Source organism: Leiobunum rupestre, chromosome 2 (assembly GCF_980474605.1).
Source record: "Leiobunum rupestre chromosome 2, qqLeiRupe1.1.hap1, whole genome shotgun sequence".
In the NCBI taxonomy this organism is placed as follows: Eukaryota; Metazoa; Arthropoda; class Arachnida; order Opiliones; family Sclerosomatidae; genus Leiobunum; species Leiobunum rupestre.
In genome coordinates this window covers 46,276,157-46,302,700 of record NC_143385.1, presented here as the reverse complement: position 1 = coordinate 46,302,700, position 26,544 = coordinate 46,276,157, and the positions used below count along the sequence as shown (strand labels likewise).

General features: G+C 37.7%; 2 protein-coding genes across 2 annotated transcripts; one reads left to right on the top strand and one right to left on the bottom strand.

Moving 5' to 3' along the window:
- Window positions 1–3,576: 3,576 nt before the first annotated feature.
- Window positions 3,577–7,661, bottom strand: LOC149957631 (uncharacterized). Its single transcript, XM_090165656.1, has 2 exons — window positions 7,591–7,661; window positions 3,577–5,319 (listed from the first exon to the last, which is right to left on the bottom strand). Coding segments are annotated over exons 1-2 (1,638 nt in total). The 5' UTR covers window positions 7,592–7,661; the 3' UTR covers window positions 3,577–3,682.
- A 4,043-nt stretch (window positions 7,662–11,704) lies between these two features.
- LOC149957630 (SEC14-like protein 2) lies at window positions 11,705–18,992 on the top strand. The gene is made up of 11 exons (XM_090165654.1): window positions 11,705–11,876; window positions 13,385–13,454; window positions 13,561–13,604; window positions 13,762–13,824; window positions 14,013–14,201; window positions 14,823–14,901; window positions 14,970–15,050; window positions 15,109–15,195; window positions 15,257–15,366; window positions 15,981–16,287; window positions 17,647–18,992. The coding sequence occupies exons 1-11, from the start codon at window positions 11,760–11,762 to the stop codon at window positions 17,757–17,759; spliced, it is 1,260 nt and encodes a 419-aa protein (XP_090021780.1). The 5' UTR covers window positions 11,705–11,759; the 3' UTR covers window positions 17,760–18,992.
- The last annotated feature ends 7,552 nt before the right edge of the window (window positions 18,993–26,544 follow it).

Here is a 26,544-nt window from a genome sequence, read left to right as displayed (position 1 = left end):
CCAATGTGACTCTTCGTAACGAGGGGAGGACGTTGTCGAGAAGCTAAATAAATCCTTATAACCAAAACAAATACTGCGATCTCAAGGATCTAAATAAAAAGAAAACCAATTCAAACTCTAAATATTCATTATTAATGATAGTTCAAGTGAGCATAATTTTACTTCGTATATTTTTAAAACCTTTTTCTATTCCATACATCGTAAAATATTCTTGTTTTGCAGTGTCTTTATTATGGTTACTCCACGAACAACGGCTCGTGGAATGTCGTGACGACAGGTTTAGTCTGACCTCGGAAATCTGCATATACTTATAAGCGCGATCCATTTACGAATAATCAAACCAGTCTGGTAGTTCAGGCACTGTAGCACGAACTATACAACAAATCCTACTGCGTTGAGTTTGCAAATTATCTCCTCACTTGCTAAAGGGGATTTCTTTATCTCCATTCAAAGCTTGTAAATAACTTTGTCGAAATGGCGAGTGATGGCGTAAAGACGTCGGGATACAGGTCCACGTGCTCGTCGATAAGAGGCTGAAGCTCGTGGAATGTCCTGACGAAAAGGTCCGGAGACATTTGGCTGAACAAGTAATTGAGACTGACCCCGGAAATATGTCTCTCCTGGTCAGCGCGGCCCGGGTACGAATAGAAAAACTGCACCATTTCCCTCCTAGTGTCTCTCTGAATCGGGAAGTGACACAGCACTTTTCTATTTTCAAAATGAACGCATCTTTGCGCTAGATATTCAACGGCGTAGATCTCGGTGTGGTTCAGGGCACGCGGTAAGAGGCGGGCGTAGACGCTATTTACCAGACTCCGTACTGGCAGGGTACAGAATGGTTAAATTTAATGGTTTAAGACAGCTTACTAATGAAGTATTTTAGACACGTTCGTTTTCATCAAAATTAAGATTTATATAATTTAAAATATATTTATTAAAAGTTATCATATTAGACAAAGATTGGATTTCCTGTGGTAAAGCATTATACAATTTTATGCGCTATTCCGTTTATTTCGAACGTCCAAAAGACCACGTGGAAATTTTCGAACAACACGATGGTGCGCTTGTTTAAGCCGTAAAAATCGTCTTTTTTGATTTGTGGCTAACCCGGAAATAGTGCCGAATTAAGGACTAGGCATACTAGGGACAGGCCTATGTGCCCCACCAACAGAAGGCCCCAACAAACGGCAAAAAATTGTGTACCGAAAAATCAGTAGACTTTTACTGTTTCACTGGTTTTGCAGTTAAAATTTCACTCCCTGATGAAATCAATGGAAAAAGTATAGCTCCAGTAGAAACGGCTCTCTTGGGGCCCGGGCCCGCTCAAAAAAAATGGTTTGAGTCCATTCAAAGCTTGTAAATAACTTGGTCCAATTGGTGGGCGATCACGTATAAGACTTTCGGTTACAAGTCCAGGTCCTCGTCGATATAGGTAGTAGCTCGTAGAATGTCCTGACGTCAAGGTCCGTACAGATCTAGCTGATTAATCACTCAAATGAGCACAGCTCGGCTATGTTAAGGAGACATGTCGATACGTTTGGAAGTTGATCCTTTGAAGGACGATTAAGAGGCCAGCGAAGTTTCGCTTTCCAAGAATTCAGTGATTTCCATTCAAGAAGCGGTATGTGGTTTCTTGTGCTGGGGGCGTAGTTCCGGTCGGCGTTGTTTCGTCTTGGTAGGTTGTAAGTGGGGAACGTTTTAGCTGGACCTAGGGGATTTTATTAAACACGTGTTAGTAACTAGACAGGAATATCCTTAAACCGCAGGCAAGTTACAGTGTGGGTCGACTCCGTCTTGCTCGGTCGGAAGCAGTCAGGATTGTCTCCTCGTTTCGGACTGCGCCCGCTGTTTTTATACCCACTTCACGGGAAACAATCGGGAGATAAGGAACATAGTGGGGGGGGGGGGGGGGCTACGGGGAATTCCTCTGACCGGATGACTCAAATATACAAACCCTTAAGAGCAAGTTTTATCAATCAAAATATTCTAGGATTTTCCAATTCATGTTTTTGTCCCTCGGAATGTTTTTTTTTTATTTGTTGTTTGTCATTTTGCAGATGCACGCTCTCGGTGAACCTCGAGAAGTCCTATTATTACACAATTGAAATGTTCTTTAGAAGACAATTTCTGTGTGTTCGCTTTATCATTTGATTCATATTGAAAAAAACTAATATATTTAGAATTACTAATTTCATAATGGATTCGTGAAAAAATTGATAACCGTTAATAGATCGAAGGAGCCATTAATACAAGCGAAAAAATATAGTATTTTAAACCCCAAAGGTACAGAAAAAAAAAACTTCAGAAGTTTATTTTGTATTTTGGTGAAAATGTCTTTTAGCTTATTATATTGTGCTTATCAAATTTATGTACAGGGTGATTGATTTATTGTTCCTTACAGACAGGGTGATTGATTAAGCCTATGAATTAAATTTTATGGAAAACTTACCCTTTGATGGTTAAGGATAGCCCGGCAAAACCCGATATTTTAACTAACAATGTTTCACATAACCCAATGGTAATTAAAATACTTAGAATTTAATCTTTATAATTTGATACGAAAAAAATCTAAGTCTTTTTTAACATACTCTTCCGCTCAAGCTGAGTTTATAATAATCAGTAAAACATAACATGTATCGTGGTTCTGTGGTAGAACGCTCACCTGTCATGCAAGAGCGCACGGGTTCGAATCACGCTCGATACTATCGCCAAATGACAGTAAGACTTATACCCAGGGTTGGCACAATTTTCCCAAGGGTGGAAAAAAAACTAGATTTTTCGGCGGTTTTTTCCACCTATTGTTTTCCTGTTAAAAACCGTGTGGAAAATAGTACTTCCATGGTTTTTTCCACCTCTAGTGGCAAAATTCAATAAAAAATAAATAATAAAAGCAGTATATTCTTCTATTCTATTCACTCTTCTTCTGGCCTTTTTTTCATCTCTCCTATTTGCAATGACCAAATTAGTCAATAGATATATCAATGATTAATTTAGCATTAAAAACGTTTTTCCACTTTTTCCCGGTTTTTAACAGTTTTTCCCACGTGTCCCGGCAAAAACCTGTTTTTGCCGGTTTTTGCCAACCCTGCGTATACCGTAAACAATTGGTGAAAACCCTGCCGGAAACGACGAAAACACAAATCATACACGAACATGATACGAGAAACCACACGACCCAACACAATTCAAACTATTGGATATCGAAAAATGCGCATCCATCTTTCCAAAACCACGTAACCGCATAAATATATTCAGAACCGGCCAAAAATAAGAGATACGTGATTTAGGAAATAAAAGCGTTTTAGAACACGTTTTACGAAATCCCAAAAACTGCGAACGCAGTGATTATAATTGCACTTTGCCCCGAAACTGCGAACGGGTTTGCTTAAGTTGGTCAAAATCCTGAGTCTTACAAAAATAAAACAGTTCTTGATAACACCGTGATTAGAATTCTAGATTAAATCTAAAATGGCTTAATTTTGAAAAAAATTAACAATTTTAAAGTTTATGGGGCTGTTGTATTTCTACTTTCGAAATACTGAATTTGAGTACTCTTGATATATTTAAGGAACAAAATTAAAACTGTAAATATGCTTTATTTATGTACGTCCAATCGAACAAAATTTTACATAATTTTTTCCTTTTAAAATCTCTAATTCGAGTTACACAAAATATTATTGCGTTAATTGTTACTTTCAGAAGGTTTATCTTCAATCTTTTGACAGTTTATTTCTTCGACGCATTTGGTGAGGTTATCCACAGTGTCCTTTACACCTTCCTTGTTGTCACTTCCGCTGGCCGTGTTGCTGGTCGCACAATTGTTGGCGTCTTTATCTGTGCTGACCAATTTGAAATTCACTTTCGGATTGATATCTTCCGAATGTTTCCTTTTGGAAGCCCGGAGCCTTTCAACTTTCCTCACTAACGCCTTCCAGCCGTCCAACTGCGACAACTCTTTCGACACTTCCTTTTTCAAAGTGTCGAAGTCAACAAAGTTTTGGCCATCGCCGAATAACTTTCTAGCATACACGTACAACACTCCGATAGAATAGTTATCGTTGAAATGACCGTCTTTGAGGGCTATTTCCGCTTTGGAAACTAGTCCGTCGCAAATTTTTGAGCGCTGTTCCGGAGTGGCGTACAGAATGATATTGGCCACGTTGATGTTGTGGCGCCACTTGTGCAGTCGTTCAACCAGTAGAGCCACGTCACTGGGATCACGCTGGCACAAGACGTAAGAACGGTAAGTTTCCGGAACCATCACCCACAACGCGTCAATTATATCTGCCCACACCTTATAAGTCGTTGGTGGAAAAGGCTTGGAAATACGTCTGTCCAAATGGCGAGTGATGGCGTACAGGACGTCGGGGTACAGGTCCACGTCCTCATCGATAAGAGGCTGAAGCTCGTGAAAGGTCCTGACGATAATGTCCGGAGAGATCGAGCTGAACAAGTAATTGAGACCGACGCCGGAAATATGTCTCTCCTGGTCAGCGCGGCCCAGGTACGAATAGAAAAACCGCACCATTTCTCTCCTAGTGTCTATCTGAATCGGGAAGTGACTCAGCACTTTTCTATTTTCAAAATGAACGCATCTTTTCGAAAGATATTCAACGGCGTGGATTTCGGTGTGGTTCAGGGCACGCAGTAAGAGGCGAGCGTATACACTATATTCCAGATTCTCCTCCATTTCACTGCTGGAAGTGTTTTCGAGATCCTCGTGGATGATGGGAGTAATTTCTGGCGTTATTCCGTTTATTTCGAAAGTCCAAAAGACCACGTTGAAATTCTCTAACAACACGATGGTCCGCTTATCGAAACCGTAGAAGTCGACTTGTTTAATCTGTTGCCACAACCCTCGCACCCAGTCCTCCATGTAGTAATGACATGCTAGTCGGTACTTGCACACGACAGCCAATCTCGAGTCCATGATAACATTGTGAGCGGACATGATCGCATCGATTTCCGCCCGCCGAGTCCAGGCGACGTGTTCAAAGATGGAACTGGACGGAGGAATGGTTTGAGGTTGCAAGCGTAATTTATTAAGAACTGCACGGTACCAATGTTTGAACTCGGAATAGACGTAAAGGACGTAGTCTCCCAGGTATTGCTGGGTATGTTTGGGTAATTCGAGAGCCTTCACGTGATTTGTCAACCAGGTGACGTTCGCGTTCTGCCGATAGGAACACGGTGCCTGAGACACTGTGATGGAGTTGTTTCGGAGCGCCAAATATAGGATGTCAATGGAGGCTCTGGCAGTGCTCAGCTGCTCGAGTGACGCCGGTGGTAGAGAGAAATTCAAGGGAGTCTCCTGGTTCACTAAAAATATTGAACACGAAATTTTAATATATTGGTCTAAAATTGAAAATTACTAGTTATAGATACATCAATGCCCACCAACGATAGGAAAAACCTATTGGAAATTAAATATCGCAAAAAGAGTGGGTATACCTAGTCAAATCGACACAAACACTGAGTTTGGTTTTCAATAATCCAAATATTTAAGATTTTATATACTTCTGTTTCAAGTTTTCTATATGTTCGAGCAGATAAAATATGGAAAAAGTCTGTAGATCAAATATTAGTACAGGCGTTAATTGATGCTCTGTAAAAAGCGATTTAATAGGCGATATAATAAAGTAACGTGGCCTTCTTGGGAAAGGCCACCTTCCACTATGCTTCCATTAGCTTTCCCACCAAAGAGCCTATGAATGCATCCGTAGGCTTTAACTGTACTATTTCGTTATCCCATTTTAACAGGTTGAGCAAGCATATCTGACTTTATAATATCGCCTATTCTAGACTATCATTTCAGGGGGTGAAAATGGGGGATGAATTTTAACTTTTTGGAAAATGGTTTTTAATTTATGTTAAAGAATCACATTAACTACAAAATTTTATCTAAATTGCATTTGATTACTTGATTTGTGGCACATTTATGCGATATATTTGGAATCGCTCAGTGGTGCGGTTTCGGAGGGGCGCGTCATAAATATCACCCCCCTTTTCTTAAATTTCATTTAATGCCGGTGGTACAATTAAATAAAAATTAAAAAAAATAAATGCTAGAAATAATTATTTAAATATGGATTTACAGGATCAGATATAACGGGAAAATGTTGTAGACATTCCAAAGAGAAGTCTTTCTGATGAGCAGCGATCCAATCTGGAGTGCTTTTGCTTCTTTGGAAGATCCAGCAAGGCTACCGAACCAAGCAATCGAGGACATTCTTTTAAAATAAGTATTCTCACTGTACAGCCCGAAGAACAGGCTGAGACCCACGAAATGCTACGTTGGCAGTTTAATTAATCGTGAAGATTTCACGGTGTAAACCTTCCCACTACCAGTGCCGCAACACATATTAAGAGCACATTACCTGTGCTGCGTTTGGAAAGGATCGAAAGAAAATAACCCGTGTATACCAATAAAAATCAAGAGCCATAAAAAAGTTAAAACACAAATTATTTCTCCTGCGCGGCAATATTCCTGGTTTAAGAGGGTACTTTAAAAAAATTCAAGAAACGGCACTATTTTTTAAAAGCCCCGAATACTATTTTAAATAAATATTACTAGCAATTATTTTTTTAAAATACGTAAAATTGTTACCACTGGCATAGAATGAAATTTAAGAAAAGGGGGGGGGGGTGCCATTTATGACGCGTCCCTCCTAAACTACGCCACTGAGCGATTCCAAAACATCGCTAAATGCGCTACAAATTTATTAATCAAATGAAATTTAGATCCAATGTTGTTGTTAATTAGTTTATTTAAAATAAAATAAAACCATTTTCCGAAAAGTGAAACTTAAACCCCTTTTTTACCCCCTTAATCGGACCTGCCAAAGTGGTAACATATTTAGAGTTAAATCGCTTTTTACTGAGCATCAAAGTGGAATTAAAATTTCGCATATACTATATCGCGTTTTGACCAGAGTTGGACATAAGGCACTAGTCACCGCATTTGACTACTAAAACTAATCCAAATCTGGGGGCTCGCTAGTCAATTTGACTAGTGAAAATTTACCTAAATATTCCTAAATAATGGCGAATATGAAGTATCATAAATTCATCATTCATCAATCCCAATTTATTTTAAAAAAATCACATGTAACTCAAGTGATAATAAACGGGTAAAGAAAAATATTTGCGGTTATTGTTTTTTCCCCATATTTACCCCCACTAGTCAGTGACTACTAAAATAAATTAAGATTGAAGGCTCACTATTCAGGCTGACTACTAAAAACATATCCTTATGTCCAACCCTGGTTTTGAGCCACTCTGCATTTCCCCTCGCGAATGCGCGTCAGTTTATCGTTCCTAAATTGAACCTTAAGACATAACTAAGCGGCAATTAAAAATTACCCAGAAAATAATATAAATAATCATTAAGAAAAAAAGCTTACTGTATGGAAAAACAGCACACGCAGTCATAGGTTTAAGGGTTGCTAAAAATTACCTTAATAAGGATATTTCACTAAAGAGGTTCTAAACCTCAGGCCCATAGGTATAGTAAATTCTTAGATCCACGGTTAAATTAAAGGTCTTAACGGACAAACAAATAGCGTTAAAGGGAATGACTAATACACTCACTTTTACAGCTTTGTTGTTCAAGTTTTTCTCAGCTACAAACAAGAAGGCTTTCCCAAGGCGCTTTTACTCTTGTAACCTAGTTTATAACTTAGTTAGTTTACTATAACTAAAGCGCTGTTCAAATGCCACTATCAAAAGTTTCTTAATATGTTGAATCAGCGCTTAAAATATTTGTACGGATTACAATAGGAATGAGAACACAACTAACTTATCGCTTGAGTAACCCGCCTAAACTTTGGAAAATTTTCCAGTTTAAAAAACAATTGTGACTAGACGCAGTCGAAACAATCTATTGCCAATTTTGATAACAATGTGGTTTTCTCTACTCGAAATCAATTTTACCGAGGACTCATAAAAAAACATCCTCGGAGCTACATTAACTAAACGGTAGATAGCGTGGTTTAAATAGCGGTATTTTCAAAAAGAGAACTCGTGCAGTAATAACGATTTTACAATTTTGCAAGCTCATTAATGTACTAATTCATATCAATGGTTTTCTGTCCATTGGGACACCCTTAGTTACGTATGGTTTAAAAAAAAAGTTGCCATTATCGTTTTCAAGTAGAATCGAATTATATTATAAATAACTACAGTCTAAATATCAACGTTGTTGTGTTATTTTAAAATAGACTTCTAACTAAAAACTCTTCAGCAATTTGCCTAGAAGTAGTAATACAGAGAGCCAGGACATACTTGTAAAAGCTTGATAATTTAAAGCACGCGTTGATTAATATTTTATTATAGATGGGCTCGTTCAATTTCTCACGCGCCTTTTGAAAAAAAAAACTGCGAAAACGCTCTCAACTTTAGCATTACAATTAAAACTTTATTCAGTGACTCGCGCATGCGCGTAGTGGGGAAAGAAACAGAGAGCGGCATTTATTGAAACACCTATTCCCTGGTTTTTGGCGATAGGCGTCAGTGGCGTGGAAGGAAGGGTAAAGCAGCTAAACCCTGTGGTCTGTGGTCAAAGGAGTATCCAGGATTTTATTTCAGGTGGTGGGGTTCTTACTTTCGCCCCCTAAAAGAGGGTTACGATTTAGACCCCCCCCCCCTTGATATTGAAAACTAATGTTACGGGGGATTTTAAAGCCAAAACCCCCCTTAATATCACCCTTGGTTGATTTTAATAGTAGAGGTGGGAATCAATATACCAAGCATTTAGTTACCATTGCCCACCCGAAATATGAAAATCCCAATATTCGGCCGTGAATATTGAATGTTACGTCTTTTACACAGATTGTGTAATTTTTAGATTTTAGTTTTGAAATGTTGGAGCAGAGTATATATCTAATGTGTTTAGTTGCAGCGATTTTATTAACCTCGCATTCCTGTGTTGTCCAGAAAAATGTGAAAAAAGTTTGATCAAATATCGAGTATTGCAGGATACCCGCAATACCCACAGAGCTGAAGTAATGACGAACTGATGAATTCCTAAGGGAGACAACAAATGAAGTATGTGTTGTACTTCATAACCATAGAGTAATCCAGTGGAGGATACAGAAGAAACTCAAGGGGGGGGGGGCGCTAAAAGACATCTTGAGCTATGGGTGTAATAAAAAATCATCAAGTCACATGCAGAGTTAAGCGTAAAGGGGGGGTGCCCCCCATATCTATCCGCCACTGCAGTAACCCACTCACATAGACTGGAAGGCTATCAGCGAAACTTGTTAACGCGTTTCGTACGCCACGTCTTTTTTTCGACACTTAATTGCTTTAAAGGGGAACGGTCAAGCTTTAACCAGTTTGATAGTCCTATCAAAAAAATATTAAGTGGATTTTTTGAAAAATACAGAAATTTCGGGAAATTGAAAAGCGCGCGTCCGCTGAGACACCTGGTGAGAAATCGGTGAGACAGAAAAAGAAACACGAAAGCGACGCGAAAGATTTGTTTTGCACGCTCGGCGCGTTCCAGTTATACGAGACCTAAGCCTAAATTGCGCGATATTAAAAGTTAGGATAGTTCGCAGATCGCTCACTAAGGTGCTGCTGGCCCCAAATGGGTCGGAGTGTGCAATAACTGGTGGCTTTACCGGGGAGTCGGGGTCCGGCTCTTGTAACCCATAAGGGCGGTGGCGCATTGGGAGATGTTAGCTTCGATCAAATGGTCCTATCTCCACCTCCGACTTTGGTCAGGTTTGGGCTGGATACTGAGCTTCGGCTCAGGCCAAAGATAATCTAGACTACGTACCCTAGATTGGAAATGCGGCGAGATTCCTACGGGCTCCCGTCTAACCACACGATTCCCTAGTTGCGGGGGGCAATGTAATAGCGAGGGGGTAAAAAGTCTGAAAAATTCAGTTCGGTTCAGTTTTAAATCTCGTATCTGCGGTCGGTGCTGAGTGCTGGCAGTCTAAACAAAAAAAATCGGGACTCGAGGACGAGGCCCAAGGGTTCGACCAAGTTTGATTTGAAACGTAAATTTTTATTATTTTACTGATTGGATTTCAAAGGTATTTGTTTTAAGTTACATTAACCAGATATAATATTAAACTAAGGTTTATTTTATTTTACCAAGGTGTAAACTAAATATGGGAAAATCTTGCCAATTCAAGAGTTGTAAGAACTATCTCAAATCATCATTAATCATAAGTTGGGTTAAATTGAAATTGTAGCATAGTTTATTAATACGTTGGTAATAGAATGATTCATTTGTCATCATTTTTATTGGATTTGCCTTAATTTTTATCTAAGCAATGCTGTTTAAAAATAATAAAAATATAGAAAAACATTTCAAATTAAGCATTTAAAACATATTTTTACAAAAGGTAAATGACCGTAAATCAGGAGATTCAATCTCTTCATTGGGCCAAGATATTAATTTTGAAGCGTTTTTTAAAGTTTACCCCTGAAATTATATTTAAAACAAACAATTTATGACTACATCGATGATAATTAAAGTTGTAATACTAACCATTCGACTTTTTAGATTTGGGTTGTTTCTTTTGACAATAGAGTAGTATCACCTCGTAGCTTTGGCCATGGCCGCCATTTTGGGCGCGTTTTTTTCTCTATAGGAAAAAGCATGGGTGACGTTGCGTGATATAGCACTGACACTACTCTATAGCTTATTGTGCCACAATAAGCGTGATCCCTTTTTAGCCCGAGGCCCGAACGAGGACACGAGGTCCATATATCGAAGCAGACGAACCCGCTGAAACTTTTCAGACTAAACTTCCACCCCCACCTCTCCCACTAGGGAATCGCATGAGACAACGCATTTCTCGTACGTTTCTACCCCGTGCTCAGGCTAACGGAGAGGGTCCGTGCAAACTGGCCGCCTCGGCGGATTGGGTAGCCTGCTGTGGGGCGGCGGTCCTGTTTCCCGGCCTTTTGGAACAACACCGGGATCTCCGGTGCCGGCTGTGCCGGGTTACTTGGACTGCTGTGTGCTCGTCGTTCCCCTTTAGGAGCTCTCTCCAAAGGGTTTGACTCCTTACCTACGTAGGTAGGGTGTCGGCTGGATAGGTGGACGATAGCGTAGGGCACTATGATGATAGGCCTCTGTTACTAGGTACACCGGGCTATAAATTCTGACACACTGGCGCTGGCGATACACCTTAAGATGGCGTAGAAAGTTCAAACTCAAATACTTGACGTTATTTTGCGTTTCAACTTTTTGGGCCAAAAACTTTGTTTTCAAGACAAATAAGGTACGTGTAAGTATATTGAACATCTTATTGATTTTTTGATATGCAAATAAGGCGATATTTGGAAAAGCTTGGCCGTTCCTCTTTAAAATGAATAAAAATAGAATAAGAAATAAATTATACATTTTTTATTTTGCTAATTGATACCTCGACAAATGAGTGTCGCAGCGCTTGGGCCTGTATCGCAAAATTATCTCTAGAGCACTATCCTAGTTTCCTTGATTCCATGATAATAATTATCACGAAAATATATATAATATCGTCTCTAAATTGCTTACAATACATTTTTCAGTGATAACTTAAAATCTAATTTGAATATTCCATTACGGTTTTATGATAAAATGAAGACTTTAATCTTTACAAGGTCAGCGAAACATTTACCACGCTTCACTGTACATGTATAAATGGCTTCACGCAGCGGCAGAAAAGTTTAGCCAACTTCGTTTCCTCAGTGCGCGTCTCGTCACTCGTCTAGACGGCTACGCGGTCGGAGAGAGAGCTGTGTACGCAGTCCCCGATATGAATTTTTTAGACGACGCCAAAACGTGGAATGCCGAAACGGCGACTTCGGTGCTGCGAATGCAACAAAAGGTTGTTGACGAATTGAAACCCAAACACAAGGCTAAACTCGAACAGGTGAGAGATAATTATTTAAACCACGGACGCTAATCCTATATCCTCCAAGTGGCAGATTTTGGAAGCTAATAAATATAATTGGTAGAGCACACCATATTTTAAAAATTAAATGAATTCAATCATTAGTTGTATTATTTTATGGGGTAAATCATGATTAAAATATTATATCGTTTATTTGTAATTAAACTGATTAAATCATGATTGAAATTATGGGGATTCTTTAATATCTGGGACAACAAAAGTAGAACTGATGAAGACGAGGTTTTATTGTTTGATCTACACTAAGTAAAATGAGTATTGATACATTATGATATTCCGTAGGGTATACGAAGATACAATTATTATATGTAGACCAAACTAATGATTTTTTTATTATATTATTGAATGTTTATAATCTTTTTCAACGGATTTTTCTTGTGTGTTTTTTTCTTTCTAATTCTACTATCTAAGCGGGACCAGGGGTAAAAAAGGGGATATATTTCCTTGATTTTGTTAATATTTATATTATTAGAACCTTAATTATTTTGTTTTTGGCGTTTGAAGCACGTGGAGCACGTGATGCACGTGCAATGTTTTGAGCATTTTCTAATGCGGAATTAACCAAAATATCTAACTCGATACAAATCTCGACCTAACCTAAACTGCCCGAAAAGAAGTTAAAAACTAACCGAATAACAGCTAAAACCTACCTGAAAAGAAGCTAAAACCTACCCGATAGTAAGCTAATACAGGTTTAATTTAGAGTATAGTAAGCGCTATTCACTATCAGCAATACGGTTAAGAAGGCGTTCTGCAACGTAGCAGATACTACACTTTTCGTGAGAAGAGATTACGTCACTTCTTAAGCGAAGGAGAGAAGTCTTTTTCGGTCGAACAAACTTTATTAAGTATGCTCTACAACTTTCTCATTGACATTTTTCTTCATCACCTACCGGTCAAAACAATTTCAAAACCGTTAAATATTTTCTTTTTTTTAATGAAATTTAACAAGTAAGCGTTCCCAAATAATTAAATATATCCTGCAAATTTCAAAAGTCTATCTTAAATGTTTTTTTGAGAAAAACGCCTGGTGAGAGAAAATGTTGACACCCAGTATATTGGGTAATAATAAACATGTACTATAATTTCTAAAGGCTCATGTTTTACAACAAACAAAGAATGGCTTTATTTTGTACTTAGGGAGAATTACTATTTTTAGCGTTGCTCCTAAACCTCCCTCATGCTCGAAGGATAAACTCCTCCCTAAAACATCAATAAGACCGGCATCTCATTGGTTCCCTGAAACTGCCGTCTTCCGACATGATACCCCCCGCCCCCCTTCTCATGGTTAATTAGACCATGAAAATCGCGGATCGTTCCAACGTACATTATTGATTAAACATTTTAGGTAATTGAAATTGGCTGATATACTAATCTGGAAACTAAGCGTAAAAGACTTAATTTAATGCATCACCTGACAATTTCGCAAAATTGTGTTTCAATACGTCAAACGAAAATTGTTGTTTCAGTTGCGACTGGCGGTCAAGGATGTCCTCAAGCCGTATCACGACGACTTCTTTCTTTTGAGATGGCTCAAAGGTATGACCAGCAAGCAAGTTTTTTAAATATAGAAAATAATTGTAAAATTTTCATTGCTTTTCTATGTTTTACAAAATAATTGATTTATCTTTACTCTTGTTCTTAGCTCGGAAATTCGACGTTGAGCAAGCGCAAAAAATGCTCAGATCGGTAAGCAACTATTAAATTGTTAAAGCCACCAAAGAAATTAAAAAGATTAACCCTATTAACCTGAATCACATCATCTACCAATTAATAATAACGAACACTAAGGTAATTTAAAAGATAACATATTTATCATATGCATGTGTATTTGTCATCGCCTTAGAATCTGAAATGGAGAGAACAGATGCAAATGGACTGCGTTCACGAGGTTTTCAAGCCGCCAGAGGTAAGAACCAGAAGGGGACTCAAAGGCATTTCCCCCACAAGCACACACAGCAAATTACACCTTGGGGGGAAAAAATAAAGTAAAAATTTATTTTGAACAATTTTAAAAATGTAAAATTAAAATGTCAGTTGCTTTGAAAGTAATCGCGCTTTCCAAAATTATAATTTAATTCAAAGCTATATGTTTAGGTGATTTGCAAGTACTATTCTTTGGGTCTCAGTGGACAGGACCAAAGCGGCAACCTGGTGTGGATTCTGTCCGCTGGTAAAATGGACATCAGAGGATATGTCTACTCGGCGAAAATGGCGGACATTATCAAGTACATCATCTCCTCGTTCGAGTACATGCAACGAATGAGCCCTATTCAGTCCGAAAAAGTATTTTCAAGAAATAAATACTTTGACCTTCGGGGGAAGTTTCTATCTATCCGTTATCGTGGAAACATCTTTTTTACGGATTGTAAGTCGCGGACGTGCACAGTTAAAAAACCGAAAAAAGTCCAAAGGCTAGTCGATTAGCGATAGGAACCAACAAACCCTAAAAGTATTATTGCAAACCCTCCATGTGAAAAAGCCGTAAGAAAAACCCTACTGACAACCGATAACAGACACTAAAATCGCGCGTGGGTTTTCAATAAAGTTGCTTATTTAACGTGTATTACTTTGTTATAAAAACCTGATCTCAGATGGTATTAGACTAGCAGACGACGAGATAGCCTCGATAGGTTCAGGTACAACTTATAATATAACGCATCCGGTGCTCTGTCCAATCTCTGGAAGTAATTACTCATTGTCTCTAATAAGGATAATGTAGATATAGGGCAGAGTTTTCTAGCACGTCTTTTGCTAAGATTTTAAGACTGTAAACTACAATCCGTAGCCTTTGAAAAACTAGCCCCCCAAATTGGAAGATAACGTCGTAGATACTTCCCCCCACACAAGGCTTTTCTTTATAAACTTCCGCTATCTTGAATGCAATCGTATTCACTTGCCTAATAGATGGGGAAACTAGTCACCTCACAAATACTCGTAGTGGATTTTGAAGGCTTCAAAATTCAAGATTACTTGTGGAAACCGGGTAGCTATTTTAGGAATCACTGACATTATACCGCGGCTGGACATTCAGCTTATTGCAGTTGATTTCAGCACTTCAGATTAGCCTACCAATTACGAAGCAGCTGGTCCCGAATTATCCCGATATCTTCGAAAAAATATTCGTCATAAATGGTAATCTATACCGCGATTTTGGTGATTTTGATTAAAAGAAGACGGAGTAAATTTTCAGCTCCAAAAGTATTTTCAATCTTCTATGCCGTGATCAAACCATTCATGAGCGAAGAATACAAAAATGCCATGAAAATTTACGGCAAAGGTTCGTACTTTAAAATCAACAAATTAATTCCTTATTAAAATTCAGTTTATCTGAAAATTAGAATCCTGGAAAGAGGCGCTGTTAGAGGACATAGACGCGGATCAACTTCCGGTGCACTGGGGTGGCACAATGGTCGACGACGTGGACGGAAACCCCTTTTGCTCATCTAAGGTAAAATAGAACTTAATTATATGCCTCCCGCTGATTTTCCAAAATTCTTCAGACAGAAAAAGTGCGGTGCCAGTTTCTAAAGCTTTACACGGGGAGAATGTGGCTTTTATTTTAGGGAATATTCCTACGCGGTATAAGTTTAGCATCGGTATTAAAATTAAAATAAAGCTTTAAGTGATTTGTCGAAAAATTAACTCCCATTGAAAAACGCATCGAGCCTGCGAAAATACTTGTTTCGTAAGAGACATGTTAAATTCTTCTTATGTTACCCAACTATTCGCTGAATAGAGAAGAAAGACCATCTAATTGGATTGAACTGTATCTTTTCAACTTCCAGCCCAAAATATTTCCAAGAAAGCCTTGGGAAAAATTGAAGAAGTCTTAGAAAAACATGGCTTGCGGGAGATACGTCTTTACAATGACTTACGAAACAAATTATATCGCGAAAAATGTATAATAAATCAATCAGTTTGTAAATTTTTTATCGTTCTGACCACGCTATATTTTAAACTTAATTTGGTGTATCTCTTCCGGATTTTACTTACGTTCTACTTTTAGGACCTACACGGCAACTTCTTTCGCAAGAGCTAAATTATATGTTTCTGATGTAACAGATTCCTATGGCAGGTCCGATACCGAAATCTTTATACGCGGGGCTTTCTCGGAAGGTGTCTTTGGAAAATACTTCCCTGGAGAGCACCACGATCGATGCCAAGAAAAGTTTCACGGTCGAATTGCAAGTGAATACACCAGGGTCATTTTTGGACTGGACATTCGGCACCGATGACCATGATGTCGCTTTCGGGGTCACGTACCAACCCCCGAATGGAGATTCGCCAATCGAGTTGATTCCCCTCGAGAAGCGGGAATGCCGCTTCGTACCGGAAGAAGGAACGTTGCTCTGTCATCAGCCGGGACTCTGTAAGTTGCCCGCATATTTGTGTCACCTAGAATCAAGGAACGTAAAATTCGTTGCTCTGCATATAGAACCCTAGCTCGGTAGCTCGTAATTAGTTCGGATCCCCAGCTATATCGTATAATTCTAACAGTGTAAGACCCTATCTCGCAAGTTCAGGACACACACCGCATATACAATTCAAATACACTAATCAGTGACATCAAGTTTAAATACACCCACAACATTTAAGGGACGCAGCGTCGAGTTAAACATTTTGGACTAATTCTTCTCCCCTTCTCTCACGTGAATCAGACAAAGCTTCCAGTTGCCGAAAACCAGTGATTCTGTAGATCCACCACCAAAAGTGAAACGATTCTGTGACCCGTTAACACACTAATAAAGGATCTGGAAGTTTAAAACTCCGAGAATAACGCTTGAAGATAATATTTTGAAAGAAAAAAAACGGCTAAATTCAAAATCTAAATGCATTTTATATCATCGCGTACCTTTTGGACAATTACCAACAAAAACATTTATGGTTACCAATTTCGCGTATTTCATTCATTTTTTTCTATTCATTAAACAAGAAAATATTAGCCTTATTTTTCAACAGAACGAGTTAGTGACCATATAAAAGGCGCGATTCGTGTACTTTGTACATTGAGTACAACTGTGCGCTCTAAAGCAAAAGGTGTGGTCACATAAAGAACCAGAGAAACAATGTTTCCCAAAAAAACCATATTAGATAGAACATGTAACATGCAGGGCCGTGCACAGACCCCGGGACAAATTTGGTCGTCGTGGACGTTTCCCACCTTTTCTGCTTAAATCTTTATATTAAAGGTCGAAATTCTTTAGCACGCTAATGGAAAGAATATTAAATGCAAGGGCAATGAATGAGAAACAAATATTTAGACGTAAAAGGAATAAAATGGTATCGTTGCTGTTCAAATTGTAGCTTTCTTATGTAAACGATATATCAATCGATCTGAAGTGTAAAAATATCTTTAGCCCAATATTAATTTGAAAAGTCAGTGACTCAAAACTTGTTTTAAATGACCATAGAACCGTTATGATTAGAAAATAAAATGACAAATCAAACGATCGGAGATATTCAAAACAATCATTAAATCATAACGTTCTCATAAGGTTTATATTGCAACAGGCTTTTGTGAGTTGACAACTTACAGTTAGCTTGGGTAATCAAATTAAATCTGATCTGTTCGCTTTTAATAAATATGGGACTCAAATCCTGGAAACACCATGTTTAGTAAAGCTATCCGAGCTTTATCTGGACAGCTTAAAATCCTACTATCACCGCTTTTAATACGTGTCTTAAACGGTGCTGATCAACTTAACAGTTGTATTTTCCCCTACTGTAGATATTGTGACTCTGGATAACAGCTACAGTTGGCTGAGGAGCAAAAAGGTATACTACGACATCAAAGTGATTCTCCCCAACACGTATGAAGACAGCGGAGGAAGTCAATCATAATGGTCACTGCTCATCCTAGATCTACTTAATTCTAAATATCAAATTGCACTAATATAACATTATCATTAATTCTGTTACCAAGTTCTCATTAAATTATTAATAGCATAAGTCTATCATAAGTCCGCATAAGTATGATTCCGCCTTAAGGTCCCATCGAGGGGATAACCACTTCCTCAAATTCTGTACACCGATTTGGTAGTACTAAATCTATAATCGATTACGTAATCACTTTAGTACAGTCAAAGCTACGGGCTCGTACACCGATTACGGATAGTGGTCAGCCCCTCGGGTCCCATATTACCGGCAATTTTCTCGTATGGATAATTTTAAATTTTAAATTAAGATTAAAGCGCCATCTGGTCAGCGCGGAGGTCGCTTGTTTTTACCGGAAGTTGCCTTGAAAGTTTCAGCTCTCGGGGTTAATGGCGGCGGTCTCGCGAAAGCTCTTCCTTACTTTCTTGAGTAAATTTATTAAAATGTCTCCAAATTTTAATATAACTTTTGTGATTAGTAAAGGAAGGTAAAAATACTCTGTCATCTCTACCTGTGGGATACAGATAAATTACAAGAAGAAAACCAATTTGGTGGATTCTTTTGGAAACTCCCATTAAGCCTTGCCCTAAATGCGCTATCACGTTTAATAACAATAACCAAAACAGGTCTCCTGTTAAACTTAACTTTTATTGTAGCATTAAGTAAAAGCGGAAATGGAGCTGGGATTCCTCTACGTGAGATTTTAAATGACTAGGCTTAACTTATCATAGCGTTTAGAAGATAATCTAACAATAGTACTTAATATTACTTGTTTACTACTAATTTTGAATATAGTATACTTCTTTCTGTATTGTTTAGCTGCACTTCTTTGTCTGCGTTTTCATTTAAATATACTTTTAATTTACCTCAATACCACTCAGCTCCATTCTCCGTCGCCGCCGCCATTTTTATTTTTTTTCCTTAGAGTTTAGACTGTAGGGCATGCGCAATGAGTATATCGACTACGTCGCTAGCGTTTCGTGGTACCTAGATAGGCCGAGAGGGGGCAACGAGATTTCGTTACCCAAACCCTTCATTTGGGTCAATTGCTATGCAGCTAAAATTGCCTTTGTTTCATACTAAAGGGGACCTTAAGATAGACTTATGTTAATAAGAATTCTTATTTCACGTTTTAAAACTCCGAGATAATAATACATTTTACGGCGGAATTATAAAATAAAAATAATATATTTTGAAAAACCAACTTTTTATCATAAGAATCAACAGGGTATTCAAATTAACAGAGCGTGTGTAGCCGCAATTAAAAGCTATACTTTCATTATTCCTGGGAGATATTCTCGGCCTACACGGATAGAGAACCTGCGTTTGTAGCGAAGTGTTTTCCAATATACAGCGTGTTTCAAAAGGTTATGCAAAACTTTTAAGGAGTTGTAGGGGTGAGTTGAGAAGTATGCCTGTTTTTACCCCATTTTCCTACTATGAGTTAAAGAGCGCCAGAGAGCTTCAAAGTGTGGCCTACCAGCCCCTGGAAGTAGGCTGAACCAGTCCGTGAGACGGGGATGCGCCGGTTCTGATACCTTTCCTGGTAGAGACGTTGAGCAGCCAAAAAGGGTTAGTACACGACCTGGAATACCTGGAAAACCTGGAAAAGTCAGGGAATTTGAAAATGTTTCCAAAAGGTCAGGGAAAAGTCAGGGAATTTGAAAATGATTCCCAATGGTCAGGGAATAGTCAGGGAAATTTAAAATAGCCCGAAATAGTAAGGGAATTTTAAAATGACCCCAAAAATAAATCCGGAAAATAAATTTTTGAAAAATTTCTTAAAAATAAATAATTAACATTTTTCAAGATTTTACCTCAACACATAAATTTATTCTACAAAAATGGTCATGGAAATTGGCAATTTAGTCAGGGAAAACCTGGAAATGTCAGGGAATTTTATTCCGGAAATTTTGTACGAACCCTGCCAAAGCTTTGCCATCCGCTAGTCCATACACGAAATGAATATCCGCCAGTTCTTCCGAAGTGAACTCCATTGTTGCAGTTTGAAAGTGATGAGAAATCGCGGTCCATCACGACTTCAAATACTGTTTAAGTTTAGTTTTTTTCGCTGGTTACCTCGATTTGTTTACAAAGTCCTTTTTACCTATCACACGAACCCAATCCTTAATCTTTGTATTTCCCTTCTTCTTGGTTTTGCGCTTGTTGCAGCTTACTTCCAGGGGCTAGTAGGCCTCACTTTGAAGCTCTCTGGCGCTCTTTTAACTCATCGTAGGAAAATGGGGAAAAAACAGGCATACTTATCAACTTCACATCCCCCCCCCCCGCCCCCACAGCTCCTGAAAATATTTGTATAACTTTTGAAACACACTGTATAGGAGGAACGATGGAGAGTGGTGATTTCTCTTTCCAGAATTACGAGGCGAGTAAACTGAGCACTGCCCCCATCATCCTGTTAACTTTAATACATTATTTTTAAATTAAAAGCTGAGATTCAACAGTTTTTTTTTATCAGAAATTAAAGTGAGAGCGCTCCAGAGTCAAAAACCACCCGAATAAAAATTACACCATATCGGTCGTTTGACGCTGACTTTCTCCTGCTCGGACTTCACTGGAGTAGGCTTCAAACAGATTTTAAAAAGAAAGCTAAGGCAAGCGCGTGCATGTGGTCAAACCGCAACTTGACTGTGTTCTTAAAATTTTTCTTCTGGTATAATATAGAGGTTTCTCTTTGAAACAGTCCTTTACGAGGGCCAACCCCTGCCGACCAACTCGCCGAAAAGGAAAAAAACCCAAAAACAAACATAAGATGGCAAGGCTTTAATATTAGCTTCATCCCCATCTCTGTTGCCAATTTATAAATGTATAAGTTAAATGTGGCAAAGTTGGTAACAGATCGTTTTTATAATTGGTAGAAATTCAAAAACGTTAAGACTGAAACCAAATCGTTATTCAAATTAGATATTTCTTTGTGAATGACACCAGACTCTTGTTTTTATATTAGTATATTAATTTACAATGCCATAGCTCAAAGCATAACCTAGTGCCGGGAAAATAAAACTCTAAGCCTCGGCTGCACTATAAATTGCCGTGTAAGACACGATAAATTGGTTTTTCTATCAGTATATCAATTTACAATCTCATATCTCAAAGGTTAAGCAATTACTGAATATAGTTTTCGGAGCCTAATACGTCACATTTTATTTTGAGGGATCAAAACCCCCTTTCGATTAATAAAAACGGTGCGGCACTGACATGGAAAGTTAGAGTGAACGAAATCCGATAGAATGACACCCCAATTAAATCTCTATCAAGTGCCCTTTAAGATAATGTAATGTTTAGCGAAGTCGCATTCGGAGATAGCACTTCTCCTCTGTATTCACTTACACCACTACCGCCAACGACAGCATAGAAAATAACAGCCTCTTCCCCCTCTATAACTAGAGAGGATGAGGCTAAAAACAAGCAAATGCATTCAAAAGGAAAGAAGTTAGCCCTGGCGATATTATTAATTCGTTTACCCCTTGGTCTATTCTTAACAACTGGCAGCATAGACATTTCCTGTATGACGTCATACCTTTGAGAAATTGCAATTCGGGAATGATTTACACGATTTTATTAGGTTTTGTTAATTTTGCTTTAAGCTAGGTTAGGTTAGGTAAGGTTAGATTAATTTAGAGATTAGTTATGTTTGGTTAGGGTAAAATGGATTAAATACGGTTCAAAATCAAATAACCCAAAAGCCAGGTTTTTCAAATCGAGTGAGAGCATTTACTTCTTGACCAGGAATCTATACCTCTACTTGGAATGTTTATCCAGCCGTATTGCGTATGGTAAGATCACCCTGATGGCTTTGGCCCCAAATACGAGAGAAAAATCCCCTCTGCGCGCCATCCCCTCTCACGTTGTTGTTTGTTAAGTTAATATAATGACGTCAAAAAAACCGTCAGCCACATCGAGACGAAAATCGACCGCGATAAGCATTCCAAGTATAGAGGTATGGATTCCTGCTATGACGTAACTCCATACTAGTTTGCGATTCAGTACTCTGTCGGGTTAGCATACCTTCGTCACTATACTTAATAAAAGTGTGTACCTAGAACCAATTGCAATATAATATTTGTCTTTTACAATGTGTTTCTAAAATTGGTTCGAAACGTTCCTTCAAATCCCCCCTAAATCCCCTCATGGGAAGTTGGAAAAATTGTTCAAAATTTAATTAATTTGGGAAACTTTGGAGATGAAAACCTAAAAATTGTGCTATGGTCTTATATTTTGAGATAGATGAATGAAAATTGGGCAATATACTTTATATTAATAGGGGATAATATAAAACCCAAAATGTTTTACTCTACCATCTTAAATCCACCCGTAATTCTCTGTCGGTGGTAATTGGGGATGTGGTATTAAATCTCTTGCCCATTCCATGCTTCGATAATGCACCCTTAGTATTTCTGGTCTCAATGCTGCTGACGTATGTGGTAGCCAATAAATCGCCAGATGACTTCGGCCCTTATAACCTTGGCTGTATCTGAATGATAATAAAGAAATTCTGATTCTGAATTTCCCCTTGCAAACCTTTTTTTTTGAAAAAAAAACCACCATCGAAGGTCACCGAGTGTGGTTTTTGATACATTTTTCGTTGGCTTTCCAAAATGTCGTCTTGGCTTTTCCCGCGAACCAGGCAGTCACAGCTGACCCGGATACGGCGTGAAAGCCTGGCAAAGTAGACGACTTCAGTGGTCCTAATGCATTGTAATAATCTTTCAGATTTATTTCAATTTTCTTAATCACACCGGTTCAAATTAATGTTGATTGAGGACAAAGTAACGGGTATCGACGTTTAGCAAAAATTAGAACATCGGTATCTTGGGAGAATTTTGACAGTTTAGTTGCGCCTCTCCTAGAAAAATGTATAGCGTGGAGTATTAATTTAGTGTCTGCCTCTTCGTGAAAACTTTTCACATCGGAGACATCAATTTTAGTAGACTTGGCTTCTTCTGTAAACAATATATTCTTCTTCAAGTGAATCGCCGAGAAAGTTCCATACTTAGTGAAGATACGATGGCAGAACTCTCTAGCTAGGTCAGCTCAAGATTCTTGGTATTAAGTGACTGAACCTCGGCCATTACATCGATTATTTGGCTTTATCGTCACTATGGTTTAAGGAACCATCCGCTCCAAATAATGACCGTGGAACAACAGTGAACAGTCAACTCAAATTTACTGACTACCTTTTCTAATCTTAAATTTTGTCGAGATTTACATAACAGAATCAGCCGTTTTAATTTCACTCTCATGACCGTTGTTTTCCAGAGTTTTAGGTTGATATTGCGTAACGGATCCCAAAGGTTTGTAGTTCCATCTAATATACGTTCTTTTACAAATTTCTGGTATTCCCTAGAACCAATATCTGACATATCGCAGACAACTTTGCAAACGCTTTGGTGACAAGATTTATTAGATCACTCTAAACGGGTTTGTAAAAGTATCAATGGTAAATATAAGTTTGGTTACGTTCTTCAGTTTTCTGGACGATACTGACTCTTTATTTTCGTGGTGTTTCGTTGGTTTTTGACAAATACCCAAACTTGCTCCAGCCTTGGCTTTAGCCTTTTCTGAAAGTCTTGAAAGGTGTGAAGCTATTAAGAAGAATTTCGTCAGAGTTTCTGGTCTTAAGGTAATGCCAACTAGACCACCAAGAACTTTCATCTTCCTATTCTCTTGTTTGAGAGCTTCTACACCACCTAAGTTCCAAAATGGAGTTACGCTTTTGTTAGGTCTCCATTCACCCTTTTCACGCGAAGCCCAAGTCTGACTGTCGTTATCTTTTAACTCGCTCATTCCCGCCAAATGTCACGCCGACCTTGTCGAATAGTTTCGTAGATCCATGGCAAAAAAGTATTTTGTAAAAACGTCTAGTTCTGACAATCTAAGTTCCCAGTCAGCACTGTGAACTCCTCGTATTAATGCTAGCAAGGCATGTACCATATTCATATACTGTCTCATCATTTTCAATGAGAGCTTCTCCCAAAATATTTAAAAACATTTTTCAGCAATTTTCATCGATTCCAACTTTTTACTGAACTTTTTAGGCGACATCTTATATTTAATTGAATGCTTATATATGTTCTAGAAACTTCTAATATATCACTAGGGTTATATGCATTGCGCCATCTTGTAATGAGAACAATCGAAAGCGAAAAGGTCTTAAGAATGAAACTGAAGGACAACGATGCTACAGTTTTCATGCTCTTCCGAAAGAAATAGATTTAAAAAGAAAATGGATATGTGCAATTTTTAATCGTGATATAACAGATATAAGTGACGTTGAGTCCTCCGTGGAAAACAAAAATTACACAAGAGTATGCAGCAAGCATTTTAAATCTAAAGACTTCAGTGTCTCCTGTAACAATGTGAAGTGTTTGTTGCCCAGTTCAATACCATTTGTACCCGAAGAAGATAGTGAGACCCAAAACCAAAGATGTCGTAGCCTCTCCAATAAGGGCATCTCTATCTCCGATAACAAACACCGTTTTAAATAGCGCAAAACAAAATTTCACAAATGTCCTGAGCTCGTTAGCTGGTGTTTAGAATATATTAATTAAAAGATACTTATGCTATAAATGAGTTTCAAAATGTAAATCCTTCTACTCGTATAGCGAAAATCAATGGGTGATTCTGAAATATAATATCGACAAATACATGTATAAAAGAGTTAGTTTTTTGGGCGTGCGCTCTTGATATATTAGTAGATTGTTCCTCGTGCGATTTTGCGTGTGTTGATTATGAAAAAAAAAGCACGTGCTCAAATACTTCAAGCATACAACAGAAAGTAACCAAATCATGTGATCACCAATCTTATTCGGAATCACCTATTCCATGACGTCCCAATGTTATTCCATAGCGTCAAGCCCATGCTAATTTCCGTAGAGGCCAGATTTCTAATGTTAAAAATATCACTACCTATATAATAAATTTCTAAAATTTTTAAAAGAAATTCACTAATAATGAATGCAAATTATGTACGATCATAAAATCATAATACCAATTAGTATGGCAGTTCCTATTGTTTTAAAGCTAATTTTCTAACTGAACCTTTTCTCGACACATACTCTCTTCAACCTGTGACTTGGGCTCGCAACTTACCGACCTTGGTGAATACTTTCGTTAAGAATTAAAGCCTAATATAAGAGAGCAAGTCCTGAAGTCGCGAGGGACGGCTTTGCTTTGAAGCTCGCCTGCGAATCATGCGAGCCAAAGGCAGACGACGAGAACTCGCCGCGCCTATTAACAACAAGGTGAATTAGAGATTGAATTCGAAAACCTTAATCATTTATTTATCTACGTACATCGAATTACCTATATTAACCCTACGGTTACGATTGCTGACGATCCAAATATTGAAATACAAAAATATGCTATATTAAAACATTTTTTTACTTTTAAATATTCTTAACAATTTACAATACTACTAAATATCATAACTAATACTGTTATTTATTTAAATTTTACTTAAATATTATCATACCGGCAAGAATTCGTACTCGCAATCATATCAACGAACGATTTTAACATCTCGGCCATTACTGTCAACAAATTATTACTATTACTTTAACTAATACATATATCTAGGATTAACCGAGGCCTAGGTTAAACGCGAGCCAGGGCATCACAAGCATAAGTCAACGGGCTCGGGCTCACGCTGTGAGTAACATTTTATACGGCCTTAAGTAATTTGCAGCCCTCCAACAGTACAAAACCAGAAAATTAGTGTTTGATTTTGTAAACAATTTATTTAAAAATATTGAAAACCAATTGTAACTTTTATGACTTGTATTTAGCAAATAGCTCTAAATTTTTTCTTTACTTAAATTTGGCCAATTCAACGTATCATCCGACCAATATTTCGCTAATAATAAGGTTGGATTCTGGAAAGTCCATTCGCCTAAAGATAATAATAGTATTTAACTTTAAACAACCAATAATAACAGTAGTTAGATTTAAGACAACTAATACGATTAATTTTATTTAACACAACTCATAAAGTTTGTTAGTTTTCAAAACTAAGCTATTAAACCCCAACAAATTTTTTTAAGGCTTGGCCTAGCTCTAGCAAAACATGAATATAAAAAGATTCTAATATGTTTTGGAAAAAAAAATATACTTACCATACTTTATAACTTCTTTTTCCATGGTTAAGACAAATTGCTTGAGACTAATGTTTATCTAGAAAATAAATTCTAAAACTTTACTGAGCTAAGGAATTTCTCTAACGGCGAAATTAATTAAAAAGAAATGAAAACCACGTAACGTTTTTTTAAAAGTTTTTTTTAAACGTTTTACATTTGATAAAAAAGTGTATTCTGCCCTTCTCCGATCCCTGGACCTCCGACGAAAGCTCGGTTAATCCCAAAGTCAATATAAGCTATACGTTTTCGCAATTTACATCGAACAATTCGTTTGGCAAAATGGGTTGGCCAACAAGGCTTTTCTTTAGTTCTTTAGTTCTTTTATTACTCAACAAGAGGTCTAAGACCCATCACGTTAAGACAGTGGACAATACAAATTATACATATACAGAGAAAAAATATATACAGTTTGTATGTACAGGAAAACCGTACAATGTGAGGGAGATACAAGGGAAATAAAACAAAATAAAGGAGTTATATATTACATTATTACAAGTAAACGAGTTAAATATGAAACATTGCGGAAACATGGACTCATGTAAATGGCCCCAAACAAGAAGTTAATTGTGTATGTTTCGGTAAGAGATAAAATTTAAAAC